Source organism: Mesoplodon densirostris, chromosome 5, assembly GCF_025265405.1.
Source record: "Mesoplodon densirostris isolate mMesDen1 chromosome 5, mMesDen1 primary haplotype, whole genome shotgun sequence".
NCBI lineage: Eukaryota > Metazoa > Chordata > Mammalia > Artiodactyla > Ziphiidae > Mesoplodon > Mesoplodon densirostris.
In genome coordinates, this window is record NC_082665.1 from 5,474,678 (window position 1) to 5,502,622 (window position 27,945).

Sequence of the window (27,945 nt, forward strand, 5' to 3'; positions counted from 1 at the left end):
TCCCATGAGGAGCGCTTTCATCCCAAACCCTCCATTTTTGTCCCCTCCTTTTTCTTTTTTTCCTCCTTGTATTCCCTCTCTTCCTTCTTTTTTTTTTTTTTTTTTTTTTTTTTTTTTTTTTTTTTTTTTGCTGTACGTGGGCCTCTCACTGCTGTGGCCTTTCCCGTTGCGGAGCACAGGCTCCGGACGCGCAGGCTCAGCGGCCATGGCTCACGGGCCCAGCTGCTCCACACCACGTGGGATATTCCCGGACAGGGGCACGAACCGGCGTCTCCTGCGTTGGCAGGCGGACTCTCAAACTCTGCGCCACCAGGGAAACGCCCCTCCCTTCCTTCTTGTTTCTTTGTGATTATTTTTCTTTTCTTTCAAGTTGTAAGACAAAATTCTCCAGTTTGGAGGCAAGACTTGGCACGAGAGAGGGTCAGCTCAGGGAGTGGCAAAATTGGGGCTCCAAGTGTCTTGAGCAGAACAGGGGCCTGACGTCACCGAGCCAGGCTGAGCCCCACTCCAGGAGCACGACAGGCCCACCCTGAGCTACAGTCCCTAACAGGAAAGGCTCTGCTCTCTGCTTGTGGCCCAGGACTTGGGTGGCCCACACCTACACCCTCCCCCGCTCCCCATATCCAGCCCCCGCGGGTGCCTCCCCTCTGGTTTGGGGCTTCCTGCAGCTCTTCTGACTGTGGGTCCTCTGAGTCTGGGCAAACGCAGAGGCCCCCAGGGCATTTCCCACCTCTGCTCAGGACCACCTGAGTCTGCTCTGCCAACCCGGTCGCTTTCCCCAGAACACACTGGGCCTCAGAGGCTGCAGGGGTTCCACTGTTGGTGCCAGAATAAAGGAAGGAAGACACATTAGCAAAGGCAGCTTAATTTGCTAAGTAAATAGCAGAGTTCCAGGCTTAGCTGTTTACATCTGCAGCCAGAATTGTGTCTCAGAACTGAGGACCAGATCTGATTCCCTTGATGTCGAGGTAGCGTTTTCCATAGTGCCAGCAGTGGGAGACATTCTGATTCACCTTCTGGGCCCCACCAAAGCAGACGTGTTACCTGAGCAGCTACTCTGTGCTGAGCTCCTGCTTGACGCCGAGGATGCAGCATCTGCCCCGATGGATGCTCTAGCCTAGTGAGAGTGGGGATATGTGATGCATACAGAACCTCCAGCCCAGTAAGGCACAGCCAGCCCCACAGAGGGACAGAGTTAAACAGATGATTCACTTCACCTCCTCCCTGCAAACAAAGCTTTAAAATTCCCATAGAAGTAAAATACTGAGCAACGAAAACTTTCAAAGTATCTACTTTACTGACACAATACAGTAATAGATCGTTGCATATACTTGTTCTGGTTTCTAGTCCTCATCTTGAATAAGATGAAATTAAACACCCTAACATACTCACCTAAAGGCAGTGTTACACTAAAATCGTTCCTTTTTTGTTCTTGTTGGAAACCGTTCCATAATCCGGTGGGTACTGTTCATCACATTTTCACATTTTACTCATCTGTGCTAATAATGCCTATAAGCACCTTAGTTCTACGATGGATGATATGGTTGATATCGTCAGTCAACTTTACGCTTTAAAGCTTTAAAAACTTGAGCATTTAAAAACATAAAAGTCTTTAAATAAAGAATGCTTGGAAATGTATACAGTTTCTAAAGATACTTTTACTCACTGTATGAAGATCAAGGTGATGTGCTTAATGCCCAATATAGTAGTACTACACTTAATCTCCAAAAGATGAGAAAGAAACCCTCAGAAACCTGCTGTGAACAGTCATTCCTGACCGGCTACCTCTGAGAAGTGACATTTATGCATTCTCAGGGAATTTCATGGAATTACTGGATTCTTCTGCACAAGCTCTTAGATTGCAGCCCTGAGGTTTCCACAGACACACAACACATAGTGATCATGGAAAGAACTATACCTGCTAAGCTTGAGAATACACCACACATACATACACACACACTCACTCGTGCAGGCCAAGAGAGAAAGAGATCGTTACTACTGCTGTGATTAGCAATTGCCCCAAATACTTTTAAAAATATGCATTAAAAAACATTTTGTTATTGTTAATATGACCAGATAAAACTGATTAATATATTTGATAGGACAGGTTAAATGTACAATAGGCCGGTGAAATTTCTGAGTATTCTATAATCTGAAAGTCAAAGAATTTTTAAGACCTGACAGAAGCAGTTAGTCTAAGATTGCTAGGAAAATGGCACACTTTGAAAATGCACTATTTCCATCGGAATTGGAGCTGCTTTTCAACGCTCTGTCTTTCTTCAAGACAAAAACGACAGATTCTGAATCAAAGCAACATTTAAGTGCCAACCAAGACTTTTGCTACGATGCTGGCAGGTTGAGGAGGTGCTTGGGAAAAGTGATTTCCACCCCTATTTTGATTTCTTCCTTAGACCCTTTAAGAATGAAGATGGGTGTAAATAAATACATAAAACTATTTTGTTTTAAAATATAAAGTTTTTCTTTAAAAAACTTTTTGTACTATAAATAGTATGATTTCTGAATTTATTTTTATATTAATTTCATATTATTTTACTCATGATTTCAACTGAACACTATTCTTTACTTCACATATATGTTAAAAATTTATTTTATTGAAGTAGAGTTGATTTACAATGTTGTGCTAATTTCTACTGTACTGTCCCATATATATATATATATATATATATATATATATATATATATATATATTTTTTTTTTTTTTTTAAATGACTCCACTAGGGTCGTGAAAACTAGGTGATAGAAATCCGTGTTTAAGCCATAAAAAAAGAAAAGGAGCTTGAAAGAATGACAAATGAAGCACACTGTTTTGAATTTGACTTTTTTCATAATTTTCCTTTTTACTTCTTCTACATTGATGAGTCAGGGACATACCCTCCCAGCAGAGAGAATGAGGTGCTTTTGTGGTTGATTCTGGGACACAGGTAGTTTTTAAAAATCCTTGGCGGGAGGTAATTTTGAACAGGGGGTTGGACTGCATTCATATTCATGATTCGTGATAAATTAGTTCATCCAAATAATATGAACCCCAATATGATTCAATATCCAAATACCAATTCTAATTAGTATGGTAATTCATGAGCGGGTGTAATTCTTTTGGGTCAAGTGTTGCTTTCTTTAAACAGATCAGGGTGTCCCACTTTGCCTTTCTCCCTCTTCACTGTCCTCTTCTCTCTCCATCACTGTGTCTCACTGGGGAACAGCCCTGTCCCATCGGCACATCTTTCCCCTACACTGTAATTGGAGCTCATACTTCCCCTGTGACGTAGAGACCCTGGGTCCTTCTTAAAGATAAAAACAAAAGCATAAAACCAGAGGCCCCATGAGGTCACATGATATAGTCAATTTCTCATTACTAGCCCAGCACACAGCCCCGTGGAAGAACCTCCCCTGAGTTGCATTTTCCGTAACTGTGTGTGTGTGTGTGTGTGTGTGTGTGTGTAATCTTTGTCATAATGTAGAAGTTCCTAAATCTGAAAAGATCTTGATGAGATCTATACTTAAACTTTTTCCATTAGCATTTGAATTTTTTAACCTACTCCAATTGACCTGTATTATCTATGTTCAGGAAAATGAAAATTATAAATGAATAATATAATGGAAAGAGGTCTGATGGTCACCCAGGGCAGACTTTTCCTTCACAGGAGAGAATTTCTAACCCATCTGAGGGTAACGATTGTCAGCTTTCCAAATGCACAGTGACCACACAGGAGCAAACTTTTTTTTTTTTTTTTTTTTCATAAGCCATCTGCTCTGGTTTCTAGATTGTGGCCCCTAAAAGTTTACCAGCAGCTGGTCTCCCCCAGAAGACACTAGGCCACAGGCATCTTTGGGGGGCTGCGCCCTTTGCTGTGCTCTCTCCCCCCAGCAAAGCATCCCGCCCCCAGAAATCATCCACAAGCTGCCCAAGGTGGGAACAGGCATCAGGCTCCTGTTGGGGTCCGGGGCTGTGTCTGTGCCCTTTTCCCATCCCCTCACAGCCCTCCTCACACACAGGGGTCCCTGGCATGTGAGTGAGAAGACTTGGCTACCCCCTGCTTTATTTTAAATTCAGCTATCCTGCTATGCCCAGTTCAGCCTTGATCCTTTTGATGACGAAAAGTAAAAATAGTCACATAATCACCAAACAGCTGTCCACTAATCTCTGAACTTCCGTGCAATATGCCAGAAAGACAAGAGGAAAGAAAATCAAAGAGCAGGAAGAGAAAACCAGCCGGCAGAACCGCATCTCATCTGGCCGCCATGCAGCGGCCACAGGGAGTGGCTGAGAGTGGGGAACCGTGGCCGTGCGGCCACGCCCTGTGGTGCCACGGCCCATGCTCTCGGAACCCGTGATTGGCTCCGGGACCTGGGGAAGCTATTGAGCCTCTGCCTGCCTCAGTTTCCTCTCCTGTAAAATGAATGGCTTGTGGAAACAAGAGCATGGTCATGCTGGGTGAATGAGTTAACCTGGGAACCCAGAACCTAAGGAAGCACGCACGGCGTGTCAGCTGCCTTTACTGAGGCCAGAGAGCGCGAGAGACCCTTTGGGGCCGCCTCACTGTGTGCATTGTGTGCAGAGGTGGCCAGACACCAAGGAGGACTCCCTCCTGGACCCCGTATCCCAGCCCAGTTCTGAGTAACCGGGCACAGCAGGAACGGGGACCAGCCTGCACCAAACATCCCCCACACAGCCACTTGCCCTAAAGGTGAGCAGTCCTCAGGCCCCTCTCTCCTCGTCCGTCAGTGGCTCATTTCAAAATCCAGAGCACCCATGGCGGTATTTAACACATCACTGTGAGTTTTCTCAAACTGCCGTGTATCATGTACCTCAGATGAGCCAGCATAAAGGTCCATCTTTGCACGTCATTAGCTGGTCCCGCACCAGAACGTGAAGTAATTTTAGCTGACGCCACGTTCCCGGCACATCAGCTGAAGGGTTCACTCCAGGTGACGGGAGGGGTTTGCTGCGCTGCGGTCGCTCATATACTTAAGTTAGGTGCTGAAAAACACGTCTACCTTAAAAGAGTTTGCTTTTTTAAATGGAAAAATGAAACTCGATTTGTAGAAGCTTCTTGATGAGCAGTTAGAAGGGTCTCTGCAGAGTGAGCATAGTGGTCCTGGCTCCCTGGGGCCTGGGGTGCGGGAAACCTGCTTGGGGACAGTTCAGGAGGGCAGCCACGGTGCGAGTGTTGGGTTTATAACACTTAACTTGGAGTGAATTGCTTTTTTCCCAGACCGATTTTCCACCCTGTGCTCTGTGGCAGTTTGGTGCAAATGACCTTTTCCAAATGTCGCAGAGTGTTGGTGTCACATGAAGACTGCGCCTAGTCCCCTTGAGTGATTTCAGGACGTGACCGATGGAGGCTCGTGGCCCAGTGCTGGGCAGCAAGGATGGGGCCCACAGCCGCGGTAACAGGTTCGTGTTTTCTTGTCCTCCAGAGCTGGGTGAGATCAAAAACGTCACCACCACGCAGCCCTCCCTGGAGCTGGATGGGCTGGAGAAATACACCAACTACAGCATCCAGGTGCTGGCCTTCACCCGGGCTGGGGACGGCGTGCGAAGCGAGCAGATCTTCACTCGGACCAAAGAGGATGGTGAGAAAGGGGGCAGCTTGTTGGGGGAGAGCTCAGGTCCCGTCTGAACCTCCAGGGGCCACACAGGAGGCTCCCACCAGCTGGCAGCATTCCCGGGCAGGAGCTATTGCTGGAAAGGCTGGGTCAGAGAATTAATTCACCCACCTATTCTTGACTTTGCTCCATGCACACTTTTTGCTACCCTCCCAAAATATTCCAGCACGATTCAGACCAGCACTTCCTGTGTCACCTTTGTTTGATTTATCCATTGTTTCTCTCTTCCCCTATAATTTTTCTTTTTTTGTGGTGGGGGGGAGGCACATATTATTTTAAACAAAAGTGCCTTTTATCCCAGGGCTGTATCCCAGGGCCATCCCTGTTTTGTATCCCATTGGAATAATTTCAGTGACTCTTTAGCTATTAGTGTAAGCTCTGATCATTTCCATCTTTCCACTTAAACATTATGTAATGGTCTACATCGTCATATGCTGTGCCGGCTTTAGAATAACATTAGAATAAGCCCTCAATGTGAGAGCTTCATGTTAATTTTTTAAAATTTCTGACAAGAATTTATGATGATTTAGTAAAATTTTACATCGTAGAACATTTTTCAGATCACAATTTGGACTTGGTTATGTGACTATTTCCCAATCCTACAAAAACTGTATGGCAAAATAGTTTTGCATATTATTTTAAGGGAAAGCCTGAGGGACCTTACTGAAGACTTTTTGAAGAATAATTTAACTTATAATACGTATTATGGCAACAGTGAGAAAACAGTTTCCACCTTAATAAAAGAAAGAGCAATTGATATCATATTGATTCCCTTGTGTAATCCTCCAAATCAGAGCTCAGAATTATACCCAAGCCAGAGTTGAGATGGGAACCACTACACCTGAATTCTATGCTGATTTGGCTCTGTAGTTTTGTTTTTTTGTCTTCTTGCAGGGCCTCTGTTCCCCAGGAAGCTGGGCAGGGTGTGGGTGGGAGAGCCATTTTCCATTGCCCATGACTGCCCACGTGTTGGCAGTTTTGATGTCCTTTGCTACATAGACAGTCAACATGCTGTTGCTTCACCCACTGTGTCCTGTGGAGCAAAGCTAGGGACACACTCTCAGAGGCTTGGGCAGACCCTTCCTGCCCAGCTCTTCTGTCTCCTAAGGTCACTCCCCTGACATTCACAGCATCCCTCTCTGCTCTCCCCTCATCAAACCCAGCCCTGCTCCCCAAGCAGTCCTGTCTGTCTACCCTCACATATTATGTTTCTTGTCTCTCTAGCCCTTCATGCATTCTAGTTCCCGCCCACAAACTTAACCTCATTACCCTCAGTTTTTCTTGAACACACAAGTGATTATTCCCAGTTATGTGCAGGTGTCAGACAATGCTGCCCAAAGAAATTGCATTCTTTAGGGAAATCTAAGGTCAAAATGCAATGCCATTAGGAAGTCACACATTCATAGAGATATCTACACAGCTATGTCCTGGGTGAAGACGGCCATATTTAATTTTTAAAATGTAATCAATGGAGAGCTGTGTCTAGATGCTGGCTCTGCTATCTGCTGCCGTGGGACTTGGACGCCTTACCTCACTTTCTCTGAACTGGACTTTTTTCATGTACAAAATTTCCATGACAATCATACTGAACAGAATTAAGACATGAAAAGTGAAGTGATGTGTGCAAACATCACCTAGCTTGACACATCGTGGGATGGTTCCTGACACTAGACATGTGATTATTTGATCTCCACTCCTTCAGAATGAACCTTCTTTTGCATTGCTAAGCAATAACACAGATGTCACTGGAATTATTATTTAAAGAGCAAATTGATCAGCAACATGAATTTTGACACCTGCATTTTTCAGAAATCCAATAAAAGTGGAAAGCTCTTTACAGCTCCATACTGACTGGTAATTTGGGATCCAGTTTTCATTACTCCTCCAGTTTTAGAAATCATAGAGCTCCGTCTCCGAACTTGACCCTGAGACCCAAAGTGTAATTTGTCAATCAATTATTCTCTGCTTTCCTATCTAGTGCTAATAGTATGGGGAGATGTGATTAATTGTGGAAAGCCCTGCCTTGGGCGTACCAAGGAGGAGATCAAGAATTCCACTTGTGCTAACGTGGGCAAGAGCAATGCAGAGCTGAGTGTCAGTATTTACTTGGGATAAATCATCAGCATTTTCAAACAGAAGCAGAGCAGAGATGAGGTAGAAGGAGAGAAAAACTAGTATAATAATGAGCTTATTTCCCAGATTCACATGAAAAATTCACTGATCTAGAAATGGTGAAGAATTGCGCCAGCCATCCTTATAGACTCAATGTCTAATATAAATAGACACTTGAGCAGTTTACAGAACTGATTACAATTTTGTGTCTGCTTGAAAGGAATGCGTAATCAAAGTCAGAGTATAAATCCTGTTGATGCTTCTGTGAAGTCTTATGATTTGAAGTTTGGATAACACTGCCGACTTCAATTAAATGATGTAAAAATATAAAATAATAATTGTCAACATTTATTGTTTCTCCTCAGAAAAGCACTCTTCTAGGCACAGGTTGAAGTTTCATTGTTTATTGATGCTCTTGCAAGTAAAGAAATATTAACACATTCACAGCAAACATTCAATTAGGACTTCTCTGCCCAAAACAGTTCTTAAACTAACGTCCTCACCCCTCAGTGTCATGGGGCCTGGAATTTTAAATTATGTTGTTAGGTCACTGATCATCTTAAAAAGGAAAAATTTATCACTTGCTAGTGAAAGAGATAAAAACAGAATTAATAATAAATAAATAAAAATAGATTAAATAAATAAAATTAAAAAATAAAACAGGCAAAATGTTTACTTTTACAGGGGATAATTCACAACTGAAATATTTGTTTAGAAAACAAGTCATCTGTTCCATAAGTAGTTTCTCAGTTTCTATAAAGATTCTTGGACATATTCTCCAAGAATATGGAGATCTTGATATAGATCTTTGATATAGATCCTTGGCCATACTATTGGGTCCATAGTCTCAGTTCCATCAGTATAGTTGTGGATCCACGGAGATATTCTCAGCATCTGTAAGAACAACTGATGTCTCAGGTCCTCTTCCCAGGACTGCTCAATCATTGAGAACTTGCACATTTTTTACTGCTGCAAGACCACAAAAGATTATTTGTCAATCAAGCTTTTTGGTTTTGAACACAAGACAGCTAATTCTGAATTCTAAAACGTTTGTGAAATCCTGCTACCATTTTATTTGCTGAGAATATAATCTGAGCCAAGCCATGGGGAAAGAGAACACACACAAACGCAATCTATTATTTTTCCAATTGTTATTTTCATTCTGCTGGCAGAAGGTAGTTTCAGCCCTGATCCTTTTCCACAAAAGAAAACATTACATATATATAAATAGCGACGGTTGTGTTTAAGTGCAAATATTTACTGAATACATCACAAAGCTCTGTGCATAGCTCTGTGAGAAGAAGGCCAGCGGGAGCTGTAATATGTGATCTTTGGTCCCTCTCTGCCATGGTTAATGATCTGTTTAGCAGGACATCTGAAAGTGGAGCTAAGAGCAAGAGAAAAATAAACAGACATCAGGATATTTGAGTCCTCTGGCCACCCATATCTTGAGCCATACATCCTCTTGAAGGCATGGATGGTGTGTTCTCAGATGATAGTGTAAACTGCACCCTGGTTCACCTTAAAGGTGATGGACCCTGAGTATGTGTGTGTGTGTGTGTGTGTGTGTATTTGCCTAACCACCTACAGTGCTGCTCTTCAGGAGACACTGAAGGCTTTGTGTGCCATGAGAAAGCCTGTCAATTAACCGGAATCAATACTGCTTAGGATTCCAGAGTCCTGCAGCATTTGGCAGGGTTATGATTTATGATGTGCTCTGTGAAGTAGCGGATACACCGGCAACACAACAGACCAGGATGTCCTGGGAGGCCTTCCACCACGTGGATGTCAAAGCTTCCTCTGCTGCAGGGATTCTCACACAGGTTCCTAGGAAGTCCAAGGGCTCCGAGGGGGGCCTCAGAGATGCCCAGTGGTAATGGGGAGGGCCCCTGAGGGGCTCCCTCCCATCTCTGCTTCAGGAGGAGCCACTCCACTTCCACTGTGTTATGCATGGGTCTCCCACATGACACTTAAAAGGATTTGTCCACTTTAAGGAGTGTTTGGAAACCACTGCTCTAATGGGTGCAAAGGCCAGACATACTGGAGCCTGATGGAAACCAGAAGGGAAAGGGGGCCTCATGCATTGCTTGGCCGTGACGACAACTGCTATTGTGAAGGTGTCCCTTCAGCTTCACGTCATCTGCTCACGGCTCAGGAAAGCCGCTGCGGAGCCTGGGGCTCAGGTGAACCTGGCTGTCATGGCGGGTCACATATACACACACACTGATGTATGCACCACACCACACACAGCACAGACATCACATAAACACCACAAACCACACATGCACATGCACACACTATACCCACACTCACACATAGCACAAACGCACGCTACACATGCAGACATACTCTACACACATGTCACACACACATCACACAAATCACAAAACACATACACCACACACACCACACAAGCCACAAACCACACACACACATACCCCTGCCTGTGGCTGATCTCTAAGACCAGAAAAATGATGATGACAAAAACAAAGCTGACCAGAGTGTCTGTGAGGTACTTATTAGACTTTTGTCTCACTTCAGATTGAGGCAATATTTTTACAGAACAATAAGTTTGATGTTTCTCATTAAGATACACTCTTAGGTGGCTTGACTGTTTGAGCCCATTCTCTATGCTGTATAGCAAATCATCACAAACTTAGCACCTTAAAACAATGCAACTTCATTATCTGACCATTTCCTGGGGTCAGGAGTCCAGGGACGGGTTAGCCAGGTCCCCACTTAGGGTCTCACAGGCTGAAATCACAGTGTTGGCTGGGCCTGGGGTCTCATCTGAGGTCAGATCCTCACCCAAGCTCACTGGCGGTCAGCAGGACCCAGTTCCCTTAGGGCTGAGACCATCTCCTCAGCCCCCAGAGGCCACTCCCCAATCCTTGTCACGTGGCCCCAGCAGGGTCACGTGGTCGTGTGGTCATAGCAGGACAGTTGACCTCTTCATCACCAGCAGGAGCCTGTCTCTGCTACTCCAAATCCCTCTCTGACTTCTAGACCCTCTTTTAAGAGGCTCAGCTGATTAGGTCGGGCCCACCCAAGTTACTCTCCCTTCGAGTAACTTAAAGTCAGCTGATTGGGTCCTTAATTATATCTGCAAAATCCCTTCACCTTTGCACTAAATGTAACCTGATTTTGAGAGTGATCCATCCATCACAGTGACAAGTACCACCCACATTCAAGGGAAAGTAATTATACAGGTGTGGATATCAGAGGGCGAGAATCTTGGGCACCATCTTAGAATCCTGCCTGCCACACTGAGCTCATTTAGAAAATCTGCTTGGGGGACCTAGTATGTGCCAGATACTGGCCCAGGCACTGGAGACACAGCAGAGAACAGGACAGGTGGGGCTTGCAGGCTGGTGGGGGAGACAGATATTTACCAATGACTCCTGAGTGGGTTATGACAGGTGCCATGAAGAAGCGTCTTCAGAGACAACCCGTCCTGACCTCACCTAGGCTAGTGACAGAGAAGGTTTTCTCGAGGAAGCGAGCCCTAGCAGAAGCTGAGGTGAGTTAGAGTTGCCAAGGACAAGGTGGAGGGCGGGGAACAATTCCAGGCAGGAGGATCCCAAGGCTTTCAGTCATCATGTGTCAATGACCTGATGTAGGAGATGCACGCCACATCCAGGGACCTAAAAAGGGCTCCAGTGTTGTGCAGTGACACAGAGCCAGGAAGAGAATCCAGCCACTGACCTGACACGTCCACATGGAGGTCTGAAGCACACACCAACCTTACACGTCCACCAAGAGGCAGCGAGAAGGGAAGAGAATTCTAGGCTCTGGCTCTTGAGACCAAGGAGATGGCTGTGCCGTTTGCTGCAATAGGGGACAGGAGGAGGGAGGCTTGGGAGAAAAGGTGATGAGCCCTGCTTTGAACAGGATCGGTCTAAGGTGCATCAGTCAGAGCCAAGATGCCGGGGCCATCGGATACGAGAGCTCTGAGAGCATCTGCGTGCACAGGGGAGCACACGGGAGAATGCAGAAGAGATGGTCCTCAGCCGCTGCATTCTTAACTTCAACCAGTCAAACCTGGAGCCATAAGTTCACTCAACGATGGCCAGAAATTGATGAAGGCTACCTAAGCTCACCTATATCTTCATAAAAAAAAAAGCAGATTACCAAAATGTAACCTGATGAGTAGGAGTGCGTCTTAACAAACTATGTCCCAGACACACCCTCCTAAGCCATCTCTGTCTCCTGCCACTCTCAACGTTTGGTGTTTATAATTCAACACTGAGTTACAAAGTAAAGGCCAGAATCCTTTAGCAATATGTACGATAAAGAAATGGTGATGGTTATTACAAATGATAGCTAGAGTTTATTCAGTGCGTATTATATACAGGACTCGTATTAATTCTTCACATGAATTCTCTCTCATAATCTTAACAGTAAAATAATAACTTGGTATAATTATTGCTCTGGATTCATAGATGAGGGAACTAAGACTTATTAGAGAACTTATGAACTTGCCCAGGACACAGAACCAAGTGGTAAAGTTGGACAAAAGCCAGCAGTGGAGGCTGCAAAGCCCACACCTTTAACCATTGTGGTGTAATCCAAACCAGAACTAAAATTTTAAATTCTCATTCGTAAAGTATTGGCTCAGAAATCCTGAAAATCTTTCTCCAATGTCTTGTGCCTCAGTTTCTGTATATTTATTATTTTCTTGTGCAAAATTCTAATAATGCTACAAGGAAAGATTGTACAAGATGGATCAAAAATCAGTGTATGAGGAACCACATGGGGGTTTAGGTAGTAAGTGCAGTGGAAAACCCTTTGATGTGACATGATCCAGGCAAGTTAATGGAAATAATCTACTAAAGAAGGAATCACTACATTTTACAGTGCCCAAGAGACAGAACTCAAACATTGTAGTTTAACTTAAAACATATTAATATACATTTATTATATAATCATTGTCTAATCAAATGATCCAGACTCATTTCTTTAGTTTTGGGTGAAGAGATTAGAGTTCTGTGTCATTTTTCATTCTTTGAACTGTATTCATCATGGATCATCTGTAATTTCCACTTTAATTTCTTGATCATGGAGAAAACATGTATTGTCGTTGGCCAATAATCTGCTTTTTAATTTCTTTTTATCGGTTTGCCTTGATTTTTTTGCCATGTGACCTGTTCTTCTCACTAGTCTTGCCCAAACCTAATTGAAGCTTCTTTTTTTTTTTAAACGTACCTTCAGAAAGCTTTTCCAAAGTCCCATCAATTGTCATAAAAACAGCTTTCTTTGTGCGCTCATATTTCATCAGTTTCCTTAAATTAAGCTGCATTACCTTGACAAGTACAATTGTCACAAACAGGGTAGAAACAAGCCTGACACTCCTGATGAGCAGCCAGCCAAGGGGTTGTTGCCAATGTCCTTGGGGTCCTAGAAGGACGATGGCCAGAGGGAGTGCCTGGTGGATGCCAGCTGCGTGGTTTGCTTTACGGAAGATATGGAGGGTTCTGGCCAATCTGGAGGCATCCATTAGCATAGGAATATTAAGCACATGTATGCTCTACCCTTGGTATTCAGGAGGAGCCCTTGTGGCTCTGAACCAGGTTGTAGATGTCTAGGTGATTGCCCTCACCAGTAGAAAACTAAGCATATTCAGAACAAAGGTACCTTGCTCCCAAGGACCTATTAATCCAAGCTTCATCACTCCTGTGTGTTCCTTTCTCTAGACCTTTTGTTCTTGGTGGAACTTGTCAAAAACTGATCCCAGAGCTTCCCTGGTGGCGCAGTGGTTGAGAGTCCTCCTGCCAATGCAGGGGACACGGGTTTCGTGCCCCGGTCTGGGAAGATCCCACATGCCGCGGAGCGGCTGGGCTCGTGAGCCATGGCCACTGAGCCTGTGCGTCCGGAGCCTGTGCTCCGCAACGGGAGAGGCTACAACAGTGAGAGAGGCCCGTGTACCTCAAAAAAAAAAAAAAAAAAAAAACGGATCCCAAGATTTTATATTTTCAAATGATGACTGTGTCCAACCCCCGTTAACTCTTGCCAGAGTTGTTGGTTGTGTTGTTTTGACCTAGAAGAGTCAAGGTCAAAATTTGAGCATACTTTGACCTAGAATTGTCACCTAGAAGGTGACAATTGAGATACACATTCCACTCCAAAAATATTTACTTTAAAGTTAGGTTGTTTTTGGAGAAGGAAGAAGCTCAAAGCTTCCTCCAGGGGCTCACAGAGGACCTTACTGCTTTGAATTTCAAGGTCTCCATCAAGGGGGGAACCTCTCTCTACATGAAAAGTTAAAACAGTGAGGAGGAAAGCAATAACCTCGTGGTTTCTCTCACAGCAGATTTAACACTCTTTCCTCTTTATCCCATGTTCTACGCACCTCACCTCATTCTCCCTCTTCAACCTGGAAAACAAAAGGGTGGAGGGAAGAGTACTTATGCTCAATCTCATTCTCACATTAAGCTTCAAGTTGTCAACACCCTTTTCTGCATTCTTAGATGATTGACAGAGGGGAGTTTGTTGTCTGTATGAACCGTGAATCTTTGACACAAAAATTCATACTCATAAAAACTGCTTCTGAGCCTCTCCTGAGCCAAAGAGAGGTGTCATTACAACGTGTTTTGGGCCCAGAAGGGTGATCTCTGATGACTGAGGTAATTCGCCCTCATTCCTAACTCAGGAGGCAAGATGTACCCCTCAAGCCCGTTCAAAGCCAAACATGGTAGCAGAAACAAGAATGACCCAGAAGCTAAATTCTCTACTAGTCAGAGGCAGGAAATCATCAGGGACTGAAGAGCATAGAGAAGGCTCCCAGGAAAACAGGGCCTTGAACTGATTGTGTTAGTTCTGTCACAGAAACACCTATTTGTGACACTGGTTAAGGAACAGCAAGGCAGACTTCATTCAGGGGAACGATTTGATAGGTGAAGGCGTGACCACAATGGTGCTTTGTAGTAGGGGAGAGAGATTGGATTCAGCTTGGAATACAACAATGAAAAGTGAGAATTTATAGCCAAGGAGTGACGGGGAGGGAGGGGGGTCCTTGGGTGAAAAAATTACCAAGAGGAAACATTAGGGATGAGGGGCATTCTGGCCAAACTGGCTTCACAGGAGTTTTGCAGAAGACAGGCGACGATGATCAGAGATTACCTGGTGGTGACAGAGAGTGAGGACTTTGATCAGATATCAAAGGTGATAAGATATTGTGTAGATTCTGGCTAAACTGACTGAGCAGGATACTTGCTAAAGTGGGCTCTTAGGGGACATGCCCAAGGACATGGCCCAGTGGAGCTCCTAGATTACTGGTCAGAGAGACACTGTGTCAGCCCGCAGGGTGGCTGTAACAAAGTCCCGCAGCCTGGGGGACCAACAACAGGAATGTTCTGTCTCACGTTTCTGGATGCAAGAAGTCCAAGATCAAGGGGTGGGCAGGGTCGGTTCTTTCCAAGGACTGTGAGAGAGAATCGATCCCTGGCTTGTAGATGGGCATCTTCTCCCTGCGTCTTCACGTTGTCTTCCCTCCATGTGTGTCTCTGTGTCCACATCTCCCTTTTTTGTACAAGGACACCAGCCATGCTGGTCAGGGCTCACCCCAATGACCCCATTTTAACTTGATTTTCTCTTTAAAGATTCCATCTCCAGATAAGGTCACATTCTGGCATGGTAGGGTTAGGGCTTCAACAAGTGGGTGTTGACTGAAAACAAAATGCACAACATGAGAGTTGTGAGTTGAGTTTTATTTGGGGCAAAATAAGGACTATAGCCCGGGAGACAGAGTTTCAGATAGCTCTGAGAAACTGCTCCAAAGAGGTAGGGGGGAAGGTCAGTGTTACGTATGATTTCAGTGAAGGGGGTACGTGCAGTCAAGCACACGTTTTGGCAGAAGCTTCCTGCTAGTCAGGAAGAGCAGATGTCACCATTAATGATTTTAGTGCTTTTCTAGATACGAGGAGATGCAAGAATCGGGCTCATAACATCTTCTCCTAAAAATATCTATCTATCTGAAGGCCTGTTCTACCAGTTTTTCCCAGAACACAGAGTCCCTCATTCCTGATCTCCACCCTAAACTCCTTTCAGTGGATGTTGAAGGTCAACGGCTGCAGCAGTTCATGATTTAATCCTTGCAGAGGCAGATGGCAAGTGCCAATGTGTAGTTGACTTGGGTTTTGAGGGACACAGCTCAGCCTGCATCCCTGACTCCTGAAGAGCTGGGAAGAGAGAGTGGCAGGGCCCAGCGGGGTCCTGTTGGGGGGTGGGTCTGGAGTGGTGGGGAGGGAGGCTCCATCATTCTGTCACTAAACTTTCTGCTTTTCCAGTTCCAGGTCCACCCGCGGGAGTCAAGGCGGCCGCGGCCTCAGCCTCCATGGTCTTCGTGTCCTGGCTCCCCCCTCTCAAGCTGAACGGTATCATCCGAAAGTACACTGTGTTCTGCTCCCACCCCTACCCCACAGTAAGTTGGTATATCACCCAGTGCCTCTCAAGCATCTTCCAGAAATGAGCCACGGGCACTCACTTGAGACATTCTCCTTCCTTTGTTTCCCACCTCCTTGGGTTTTCCCAGTGGTTTTATTCTCCTCCCTGCTGTCTGCACATACAAAGCCAGGTTCTCATTACCACCTCACTGAAAAATCCACTCCTGAATCCTTCTAAGGGGCACAGTTGTCTGGAATGATTGTTTATTGGGTGAGTTCCCACAAAAACTGCCAGCCGGCTTATCAAAATCAAAACCCGGAGGCCTTAATGGATCGTCAGTGGACACGACCTATTGATTTTGCTGTTGGGCTCATCCTTCAATGCACTTCATGCTTCACCTGCCTCCCCCGCACACCCCGACCCCATCCTCCTTCCCTGCCCATCACCCACTGAGACCCAGCAGCCGGAAAACCCTTGTTATGCTAGAAATGAAGGACTTGAACAAGACTCTATGACCCTCACAAGTACAACAGTCAGCTTAATTCATTGTGAAGGAATTAAAGGTTAGGGTACTTAATATTTCAAAATATGGGATTTACTGTCATTCATATTAACACCACTGAATGATACTTACAGAGTTAGAGTGTTTCTTAAATGGAAGAATGTGTGTATCCAAAGGGGAAATTTCAAAGAAAACAAAAAATGGTTCATGAAATTTATGATGTCTTTGTAGAAATGTTGATGACATTTTCTGAGGTAGGCGCTGTGTCCAATCCATTTTTCCATCTCCCAGCTCCTGGCACAGAGCATGACGTGCATAGCCATTCACAGTTTGTGGAGTGAATACACAAATTAATTTTGGTTTTATTGTAGTAAAATATCAAAACATACAAGGTAGCATTTTGATGTGTTCGATTCAGTGGCATTAAGTCCATTCACACTGTTGTGAGACCATCACCACCATCCATCTCCAGAGCTCTTTTCTCGGAAAACTGAAACTCTGTCCCCATGAAACACTACCTCCCATTCTCCCTCCCCCACCCCCTGGCAACCACCCTTCTCCTTTCTGTCTCAGTGAATTTGACTATTCTAGGAATCTCATAGATACCACTGGAGTAAGACAGTGTTATCTTTCTGTGCCTGGCTTATTTCACTGAGCATAATATGTTCAGGGTTCATGTATGTTGTAGCATGTGTCTGAATTTCCTTCCTTTTTAAGGTTGAATAACATTTCTGAACTAATTTAGTAATTACTTTTTAATTAAAATGACATGCTTTCCCAAGTCTAGAGTCTGTAGGGGACCCAGAGGCCCAGTGACACCATAGACACTGAGGATGATTAATGGTGGGGAGACAGGGGGAGGGCAGGAATGTGGCTCACAGATGGGCCTCCATCTCTGAAAAATATCAAGTTGTGTGTTCTGCTATTTATATGTCAACAGCAGCACCTCTGGAGTTGAAGTAAAGACTTAGAGGTAATATACTTAGATATGGGTTTCAGAACTTGTGTGAGTTCTTTGTCTGGGTTCAAACATGCTGTTAACTCTCACCTGCTGGATCCTACCATCAGATCCCACCATCAAAGTCCAGAGATGCAGAGCAGTGTAGAGGACACGGTGAGTGGCCCTCTACTCAGAGGCCATTCACTGAGGACCCTGTGCAGGTTCTGATCCTCTGAGCCTCAGCCCTGACATACCACCACATTCACCAAAGAGAGACAAAATTATTGCTGAAAGTGTGCCCATATTTCACTAGAATATGAAGGGCTTCTTTATTTTTATTCATTCATTCATTTCTTGATTTGCTGTAGGACTCCCAACTGCTCTTTTGACTCCAACAAGCTAGAGAGAGCCAGAAGGGAACAGGGAGCACCGGCAGCTCACCCTCATTGTCTTCCCAATCGGCTCTTTATCTCTAAACTAAAAGCCCCAACCTGGCTTATTTGTAATTAGTCCTGAGTGACTGAGGCTTAGATGAGCAAGCCTGCGTTTGCGGATCGTGGGTGCCATATTACTCTCCATCCTCCCAGCCTATGAATTAAGTCCTATAAAAAAGGAGGAGTTACTATCCCAAACACAGTATCCATCGAACACTCTGTAGGATGGAATATAAATAATTTCCCAAGGGATTTCCAGCCTCTCCCTGCATAGAATAATGGGATTCAACTATCCAGGACCTTCTCAACAAGAGCCTTTCAAAAACTACCTTAGCGAGATCAAACTAACCAGAAAAGGTGGGAAATAACTGAATTTCTCACCTCCTTGATGTCTTACAACCATTAGCAGGTGTTTCTGTGTGGTCTTTAACCATATTAAAAAAACATTGTAAACCTAGAAATATGATTATCACAAGGTGCCTGTGGTCTCCCGGGAAGCACCACTTATTAAGCTTTGCAGAGAGGACCCAGAACTCCAGAGCTGTCTTCAATAATATGAAGTGAACCAGAATCAGTTTTCTTCCATCTCTAGAACCACATTGCTATTCATCTATGTCAAATATCACTTAAGACCACGAGGCCTATTTTTAATAGACTTTATTTTTTAGAGCAGTTTTAGGTTGACAGCAAAATTGAGTGTGAGGTACAGAGACTTCTCATATAATACTTATTTTTAAAATAAAATAATATCATGACAAGTAAAGATGAGAGAGAACTAATACACGTGTCTTCACAGGTGAAGACTTAAAAAATTCCATCTACTATTCTGTTTTTTTCCCGTGGAATGAATAAGGAACTATAAATTACTGGAAAGGGGAATTTTTTCCCATCTTTAGTGTCTGCGATTTAATTTTAAGTCAGAAAACGATGCTATCAAATTTTCTGAGGCTTTTACTTTTCTGCCAGTGTATCGAAAGAAACACCAGAGGGCAGTCGTAGTTCTGTGTATTTTTCCTGCTCGTGTATCTGAATTTTTTTTCCTTTGAAATGACTTCATAGTCGAATGTAGAACATGGGAAGGTAAATTAGGACACAGCATACTCTGTAATTTAATCTTCTTTATAAGAGTCCCTCGGCTAACCTCTTGCTGATGTAAATTTTCTCTCAAGATCCTCAATTCATGCCCCTTCCTTGTGAAAGTGCCTTGTTAAAAGACACAGGCTCTTTTCTCTAATAGGTACAACGCATTGTCTGATTATAGGCATTTGTTTCATGGTGTTCTCTCAGGTCAGCTTAGTAAAAGGCATCAGAATATGAAACTTTATATGTTGCCAGACAAGAAACTGGAAATTTGTCTCAAGGCTAGTTGTCCAAAAGTGGTGCTTGGTAAACATTAATCTCACTGTGAGAGACCAGCTAATACAAAGAGACATCAACCTTCCCAATCAGAGCAAAACCTCACATCCGTTTGATTAAGGAATTCATCATATAATTTTTGGACCATAGCTATTACTTTTAGTATATAATGGTTTGGATGATCAGTTCATACACTATGAGAAGCAATGGAAATCCAAAGTAATGAGCTAGCCTTCTAAGGTCCCAGGGAGAAAGTAGTTAACCTGGATTTCCTCTCTAACAACCCTCCCTACTTAAAAGCAGACTGTGAAAAATGTTACATATTACATAAGCACTAAGAGGTAGAAATTGTCTGTTTTGCAAGGCTAAGCTGATGGACATAGAAATGTGAAATTAGATAGCACAAACTTCTCATTAATGAAGAATAAAAATCAGAAGGTCTAAAAAATTATATCAGTGAGCTATGATCCACCTCAATTATTCCAGTTCCAGAAGATAAATTTTAGCCAGTTCCTGCACAAAGTAGAGCTCAGTAGATGCTGCTGAATGAGCAAATGAGACTCATAGCAACTAACTCTCCACAGTGGAGCCCACAACTCAGAATTAAGCAAGTCTTCTAGGAAGCAAAGAAAGTAACCTCTACCAGGTCCAGACAACATTCAAGCCAAGGTAGCAGGTGTGTGTTTGCCTCCCAACCCTCCCTAGACTGCATTTCCTAAAGCTATAGTGGGGCTGAGGACAAGACAGAGTGGCTTTAGAGAACCACAAGTATTCAGGAATCTCAAGTCAAAAAAATGGTGCAATAACAGAATCAGGGAAGTAGTATCTAATGTGACCACCTGAATTTATAATGATGCTCATCATAATATGGATTGTTCCTCTCTCAGAAGTCACCATGGACCTCCTGGTTGTAAAATTCCATTGCCTCTTAGGAAGAAGTAATGCTCTTCCTATTTTAAGTTGTAGCATCACAAGCTATTATATAGTTACTTGTTTTTAAATTTGTTTTTCTTAGCTTCCATTATCCTTTTATTCTTTCTCCTTTGTTCTCCCTCTCCCTCAACACCCCACCCTTAAATGTAGACATTTTTCAATACTCTACCTTCTTTTCATATTCTTTACTATCTCCCTGAATAATTGAATTTATTCTCATAATTTAACTATCATCTGAAGTTAAGGGGTTCAAAATGTTTATCTCTAACCCTGACAATCTTAGAGAACCAATCAGTCCTATATTGTCAACTTCCTACCATCCATGTCTTCTTGGAGACCCCACCACATCCAATATGTCCAGAACCAAATTCATTCTTGCCCCTGCTTCTGTTACTGTTTCTCAACTAAGCTAATCATTACCTTTGACTAAGCTAATGATTACCTTAGACAAAGCTAAGCCTTAGATTACCTTTGACTCCTGTTCTCCCTTTCCACTCATTATCTGATTGGTTTCCAAATCATTTCTTCACTTACCCAGCAAATCTCTGTAGAGGGCTACCCTCTGCCAAGAGCTGAGCCAGAGTCTGAGGTGTATCAGTCAGGAGAAGCTGAGTTATGCTGTGTAACAAGCATGCCTAAAAAATCTCAGTGATTTCCACCAATAACAGTTTTATTTTTCTTTTACATTCATGTTCATTGTGAGTTGGTGGTAGCTCTGATCCATGTTATCCTCACTCCAAGAAGGACCCATGTGGGTTTTATGGCAGAGGGAAAGAAATCTCTGGAGGGTCTGACATAGGCATTAAATGCTCCAGCACAAATCAATGGCTAGAATCCATCACATAGCCTCACTTAACCACAAGGGAACAAGGAATACAATCTGAACACATACCCAGAAGACAGGGAAACCAGAATGTTTGGAGAACAACCCTAATATAACCATGGGACTGCAATGACAAAGGATAGAGTGTCTTTGTTTGAGGAGTTCCTAGTTCTAGGGAGGGCAGAAAATACTAGAGATGGTCACTGCTCTGTGTGGTGTGGCAAACGACACAACAGTGACATGGACAGCACTGGCTGACACAGGAGTCAGGTAGGAGACTCAAATAATCAGGTCAGAGACTGTTACTTAGGACATATATACAGCCCTGGCTTTCAGGAGGGGAAGAATTGTACCTGATGAGAGGGTTTTATGACCAAGGGAAATAGCACCAGCAAAGTGACATTGTGTCATGAAGAGTCTTTCTCCACAACATCTTTCTAATCCTCTCCCTTCCTTTCACTCCCACCACCATTGCCTTGGTTCAAGTCCTTGCTTGGGAAACCAAACTAGGGCAGAGGCCTTTCCACTACCCATATCCTTTCCCTTCCACTGTCTGCATCACTGTCATAATTATTCTTCCAAATTCTTTTTCTGATCATGTCATGCCCTTGTGCAAATTTCTTGGATAACTTCTCCCTTTTTACCTAAAAAATGTCCAGAATTCTCAAGATGACCTGCAGATTTCCATTACCCAGCTCCAGTGGCTGTTCAGGCTCCTATTCTACTAACCCTCCTCCATCCAAAATCTAAGACACACTGTGTCTCCTGTGTGTGTGTGTACGTGCGTGTGTGTGTGTTGTGTGTGTGTATTAGGTCCTCCTCCTCCTTGTCTTTTCCCTCTCATCCTCCCATGTAATAACGTTTATTCTTAAGGTTCAATTTAAATGCCACATTATTTATTCTAACATTTTTGAGCACTTGCCATATTCTAGCTGCTATGTGTTAAATGCTTTATGCTTATAGTTTCCAAACTTGTTTTTTCATGACTCACAATCAGAAATATATTTTATGATCACACTCCAGTACATACACACAGCAAAAGCCTTGTAAACAAAACTTCACTTACTACCCATGATGCACTCTGATCTTTTCTGTTATATTGGATTTTTTTCTCTTCTTTTATTTTTTAAATGATTTCCAGGCCCACTAAATTGCTTCTTTGGACCACATTTTTAAAAATACTGCTTTCATAAGTTAATTCTGATGATTACCTTATGCAAGAGGGGTTGTTTTTATTCTCTTCTCTGTACTGGTGCTGACATGGAGACTGGGCAGCCTTCCCAGGACCACGCAGCTTAGCAAGGTAAAGACAGGGTCTGTAGCCCACAGGGGTCTGAGCTCAGGAACCAGGCTCTTCACCCTAACAGCCTACTGCCTTCCCCAGGGAAGCTAGCCCCATCTCGCCTCAGCATCCCCGGCACTGATTTTTAACCTCTCTTTGACGTAAGCATAATCTCTTGCATCACTGTTGGAGGGGTGCATAACTGAGCCCCCGCAGTGGCACATCAGTTTCTTAAGTACAAGAACCACAGTTAGTTACTGTTATACCTTTGGAAACCCCGGTATTATGGTGACATAGTAGATGTTCAGCAAATGCTATGTTGAAATAAATTTTATGGATGACGGCTATGAGTCAACCAATAGAGGTTAAACTGTATAATGAAGTTTCTGCTTAATAAGGCAGGAAAAGTGTGTTATATACTTTGGGATGCTTTCCATCCCCTAAGGATTTAGATTAAATGCCTGTGCTTTTGAATCACTGACATGGAAATCATTCTGCCACAGTTCCAGCTAAATGACTTATTGCTGGACCTCTTTATTCTGTAATGGCAAAGCTGTAAATTATGGAGTTTCCAAAAGTCATCCAAAGAATACACAGTCATGTTTCACATACACGTACACAATTAATCACATGTCAGCGGATCCTTTTTGGGCACCTCTGTGTGACAGGCATGCATTAGGCTCTCTATGCTCTTGAGATTAACTGAACTCTACTCTAGCACTCAGCATCTTATCATATGACTGGGAGAAAATGAGAAAAGCTTCCTTGAGACAGACCTACAGCTAAGCATATGAAAACCAACTCTGGTTTCATAAAATTTCTGGGAAAGTATCAATATATTCTTGAGCTTCCTTAGAAATATCTCAGTATTTCATGGCCAGTTCTGATGAAATATGTTCTAAATCTGCTTTAAATTTTTTGTGCTGCAATTTACATATATTTATTAGACTCCAACTCTTTGGGGGAGTGAGGGGAAGTACATGCTATCTTTTATAATCTAGTTCTTTAAAAAGATGAAGAACAATAATCTAGTTCTTTATCTATCCTCAATGAACCAGCCAATAACTGCTCAATATTTCTGTTAAGTCCATATTTTAATTTTTTAAATCATCATCTGTGGTGCTTCAGTTTCATTGGGCATCAAGTGAAGCTGTCCAGTTGCTATAATAGGTCAAAATGCAGGTGACCCCTATGCTAAGGTTGGGAGAAAGCTTGGACTTTAAAATCCTGAGCCTGATTTTGGACTTTATTGAACAAAGGGAAGCAGAATCATTTATTCAAATGGAATTTCTGTACAGAAACAAGCCCTAAAAATCACTCTTCAAGCACAGTCTCACAAGATTGCCTGCCCAATTTTGCAGATAAATTGCCAATACACATTCTGGCTTTGAACTGCCATTCATTCAGACTAGACAGCAGTGTAAACTTCTCCACTGCTTCTTACTGCTTCCAAAGTAGCCACAGATGAAAATGCCCTTTTGATCAACTAGCTTTTGGAGCTTTTGAAAGATTCCAGCTTTGAAAACATCATCTTTTTGACTTGGTCTGATACAGACATGGGGTACTATTTAAGGAAATAAATGGCTTCAGATCGTTTTCAATTAAGAATTAAGAATGGCTATTTTTTTTCCAAAACTATATATTATACCTATATTACATTTATTTCCTAGAACAGCCTTTCTCACAATTTCTTTCTTTTTTTTTTTTTTTTTTTTGCTGTACGCGGGCCTCTCACTGCTGTGGCCTCTCCCGTTGCGGAGCACAGGCTCCGGACACACAGGCTCCGCGGCCATGGCTCGCGGGCCCAGCCGCTCCGCGGCATGTGGGATCTTCCGGGATCGGGGCACGAACCCGTGTCCCCTGCATCGGCAGGCGGACTCTCAACCACTGCGCCACCAGGGAAGCCCACAATTTCTTTCTTATATTGTGAGAAGTTATGTAATGCTAAACCAGTTCTTTTGTGCAAAATTTGTTGAATAGATGATAGCAATCAAGTTAAATTAATAAAGCTTTTTTACAGAGAGATCATTTGTATGGCAGATGGTATGACAACAGGGAAAGGATAAGACAAAACTGTAGTAAGTGGAGGTGATTTACTTTGAAAGAGAGTGGGAAATATAAGGATCCTGTAATGTCAGTCTGTCTATTGGGACAATGCCCTGATTCTAAACAATAGCATGGAGAAACTAGTTTCTTTCATGCCTTTTCTGCATATCAACTTTAATTCACTTGCAAAACATTATAACAATAATTTTTATATTTGGGAGACCCAAAATTAAAATATTTTATGTTTGAAAGTCTTTTTTAAAAGTAGCCCATAGCCATTTATATAATAGCCGATAGAGTGATCTTGGTAAAGTACAGAGGAAACCACCAAAATTGACTAAGATAAAACAAGTAGCTTTAATATGCTATTATTTCTATGAGAGCTGGCCATCTTAGTTTATTCCATTAGGAAGATCTTTGTGCTGTATTATCTTCTTCTAGAGATGAAAATAATGAAATAAAATGGAAATCAGATCAAAATGTATTATACATAGAAATCTTAAAAAGAGGCAAATCTTAAATTGATCCAGCTAACAGTTTATTCTTCATGTAATTGAGGCTATTTCTCTGCCACTAAACAGAAAGATTTGATATGCTCTGAAAGAGTCATTGCCCTATAATTAAAAGAGCTATCATTTTGTTTATTCTGTTTTGGAGGTTTTTTTAATCACTGCTATGAACATTCTATCTATGCAATCATAGCATTCAATTTTTTAAAAAATAGGATGTTAATAATTAGATGTTAAAACTTTTTAAAGTACCATATTTCTTTGATAGAATTAGTGTTTCATTAAAAACTTAACTGAAATTTTAAAAAATGGAATTCTGTTTATATCCATCAGAAATGCTGAATAATTTGATCTGAGCAGCCTGCAACTCCATAGTCATCCTCTACACATTTTTTTCCGTTGTACTCAAATAAATTATAGGTCATTATTAAAGTCACTAAGACAACAGACATTTCCTCAGTCCATTCCAAAGAGTGGTTAGTGGGTCCCGACCCTGCAACATTCTAGCCTAGGATCCCTGGGGGATAAGTGGAGGGCGGAGGGTGAGGCAAGGCCCACTCAGAGAGCCTGAAGCGTCCATGGGGGAGTGATGGTAAGAACATGCAAGATTATAATCCAAAGGGCACTCTAGGATTGACCCCATACTAGGACACAAAGCAAGCCTCAGCATATTTAAGAGTATGGGAATTATTTCAAACATCTTTTCTGACCACACCTGCATGTAACTAGACATCAACCACAGAAAAGAAATGAGAAAAAAACTGTTACATGGAGACTAATCCAAAGGGCAATAATGATAAGGACCATAAGGGACATATAAACAAAGGGAAAATATAACACCTGATTGAGGGGATTAAAGAAGGCTTTACAAGGCTTTACAAGTTCATCTGTTCAGCTAAATAGTGTAAGAGATTTGAAAATGGATTCAGCCACTATTGGGTAAACATCCAGTTTTATAGAAATTACTAAAGAGCATTTAAAGTAGCTCATTATGGCTAATTTTATCTTATTTACTGGTTAAAAAGTATCTTAGACATGAAAGGAAAAATAATACGCCAGCATCCCAAGACAAGCATAATTCTGGAGTGAAAGTAGGACTGGAAGATGCTGTTCCTCGACTTTTCATGGGGTGATATTAAAGCACTAGGATAAGACTAACCTAAGCAACCTTCACATCATTTTGAGGAGGATACTATTGAGTTCCTCAGAAATGCATGACTCCACCCACCAGACCTAAAGCCATAACACAGAAAGGCAGAACACTGGAAATGTGAGCTCTCTGGCTTGGGTGTTGAAAGGTGAATATCGTTAGCTGTATTTTCCACTCTGGGTACAATTTTAGGGAGGCAAGCATGTCAGAAGCCTTGTAAAAACTTGCTATAAATATTTTTTTAAATCAAATGCATGAAGTTCCCATTTATTTTCCTAGGCATTTTACAAATGTGAATTCATGTCCTTGACTATGAGAGGGATAGTTTGAGGAAGGGAATTCAAATGATTTTATTTCAGATTTTAGTAGGAATTTGTCAGTTGTCTTATTTTAATTTTTCCTCCATTTGCCAAACCATGGTTATATCTCCTTCCTTGACGAGCAAACTTACCTTATAATCTATACAATGGAATTGAACTCAATAAGTGTCTATGAATTCAAACTCAGCAACTATTTATGAGCTTTTATTATTACTAGGCATGGTATTAAGAGCATCTGCACAGCCCAAAGGAAAGATTTGTAGTCCAGCGAGCTTGTATGGCTGGCCCCAGATGTCCTGTACCTGTTGTTAAGCCTCATTGTACACATATTTCTAATCACATCAGCCTCCACACTTCCAGTGCAATGGTGTTGGCATAATACCCCATCTACCTCCCAGAGCAAAAACCCATGAACATTTGATTTGAAGCATGATATTTGCAATAGCTCGATAGATAAACTACTTACACATTTTATAATTTAAGTGTGTGTCTTGAAAGAATACCGAAGTCTTCCCTCAAGAAAACTATAGACTGCCCCTGTTATGTGACACCAGCTAAAGAGAAGAACCCTGTTCTTCTTATTCAACGACCTCTGATGGACCAAGAAATACATAACTCGCTGCCACTTGGAGGATTGCAACTGAGAGTGATTAGTTAATAATCAATGTCAGGTAACTCTGGATTCTGATAGAATCAGCATGTTTAAATAATTTTTAGATGAGAAAGAACAACCTTTTCTCAAATGGCTAACAGGAATTTATCATGGGCACAGAATATTGGCCACCCCAATTCACAAATGCCCTGTCTGATCCATCATGATGGCACCGGCCAGAATTAAAAATGAGCTGTGGGGCAGAATTTCCCATCAAGAACCAAGCATACACAAGTCATATGCCTGGCATCAGAGCTTTCTTAATGTTGATTGGTTTTGTATTCCCACAGGTCATGAAGTAGCACAAGCCTTCCTTTAAAACAAAGGTTTAGCCCAATTATAGTAATCCATTCAAAATTAATTCATATTGTAGGAATAATAAAATCTTCTAAAATGGCTAATATCTCTGTCCTGACTCTGAAAATGATGAGACTAGAGAGTTAAAGATCTACCAGAAGAAAATTACATATTTAGATATTTAAATATAGAGAAAAGTGTCTTTCTCTCCCTCCCCATAAATTTCTCCTTTTGACAAATTTGATTCATTCATCCCTAAGAAACTACACTGGGAGTTTGTGTTTCTTTATGCTACCATTTCCTATCTTGTTGCCCTTAGAGTGTAGCTCTGCTTTGTTATTTTCTATTCTATTTTCCATTCTATCCCTCCATGCTCATTTAATGTTTCAAAGTCTCTGAAGGATCAGCCTAGCTGAAGTATCAGGAAAAATCTGGAAATAAAATCAATGCCTCTCACTGAGCATTCCCAGTATTTGGGAGGTAGTATCATATAATGGAACGCAGGTAGAAATTGGCAAGTCAGTTTAAACATGATTCAATCCTTGTGTTGGAAAATCTGGTATCCAATAAAAAGAAAAT

At 42.5% G+C, this 27,945-nt stretch overlaps 1 protein-coding gene across 1 annotated transcript in view; it reads left to right on the forward strand.

The window, feature by feature from the left end:
• Positions 1-27,945, forward strand: part of DSCAM (DS cell adhesion molecule) — a 753,140-nt gene that overhangs the window by 652,267 nt on the left and 72,928 nt on the right. The window contains exons 20-21 of the mRNA XM_060098767.1: positions 5,440-5,595; positions 16,026-16,159. Of these exons, the coding sequence (XP_059954750.1) occupies positions 5,440-5,595; positions 16,026-16,159 (290 nt within the window). The remainder of the gene's footprint in view (positions 1-5,439; positions 5,596-16,025; positions 16,160-27,945) is intronic.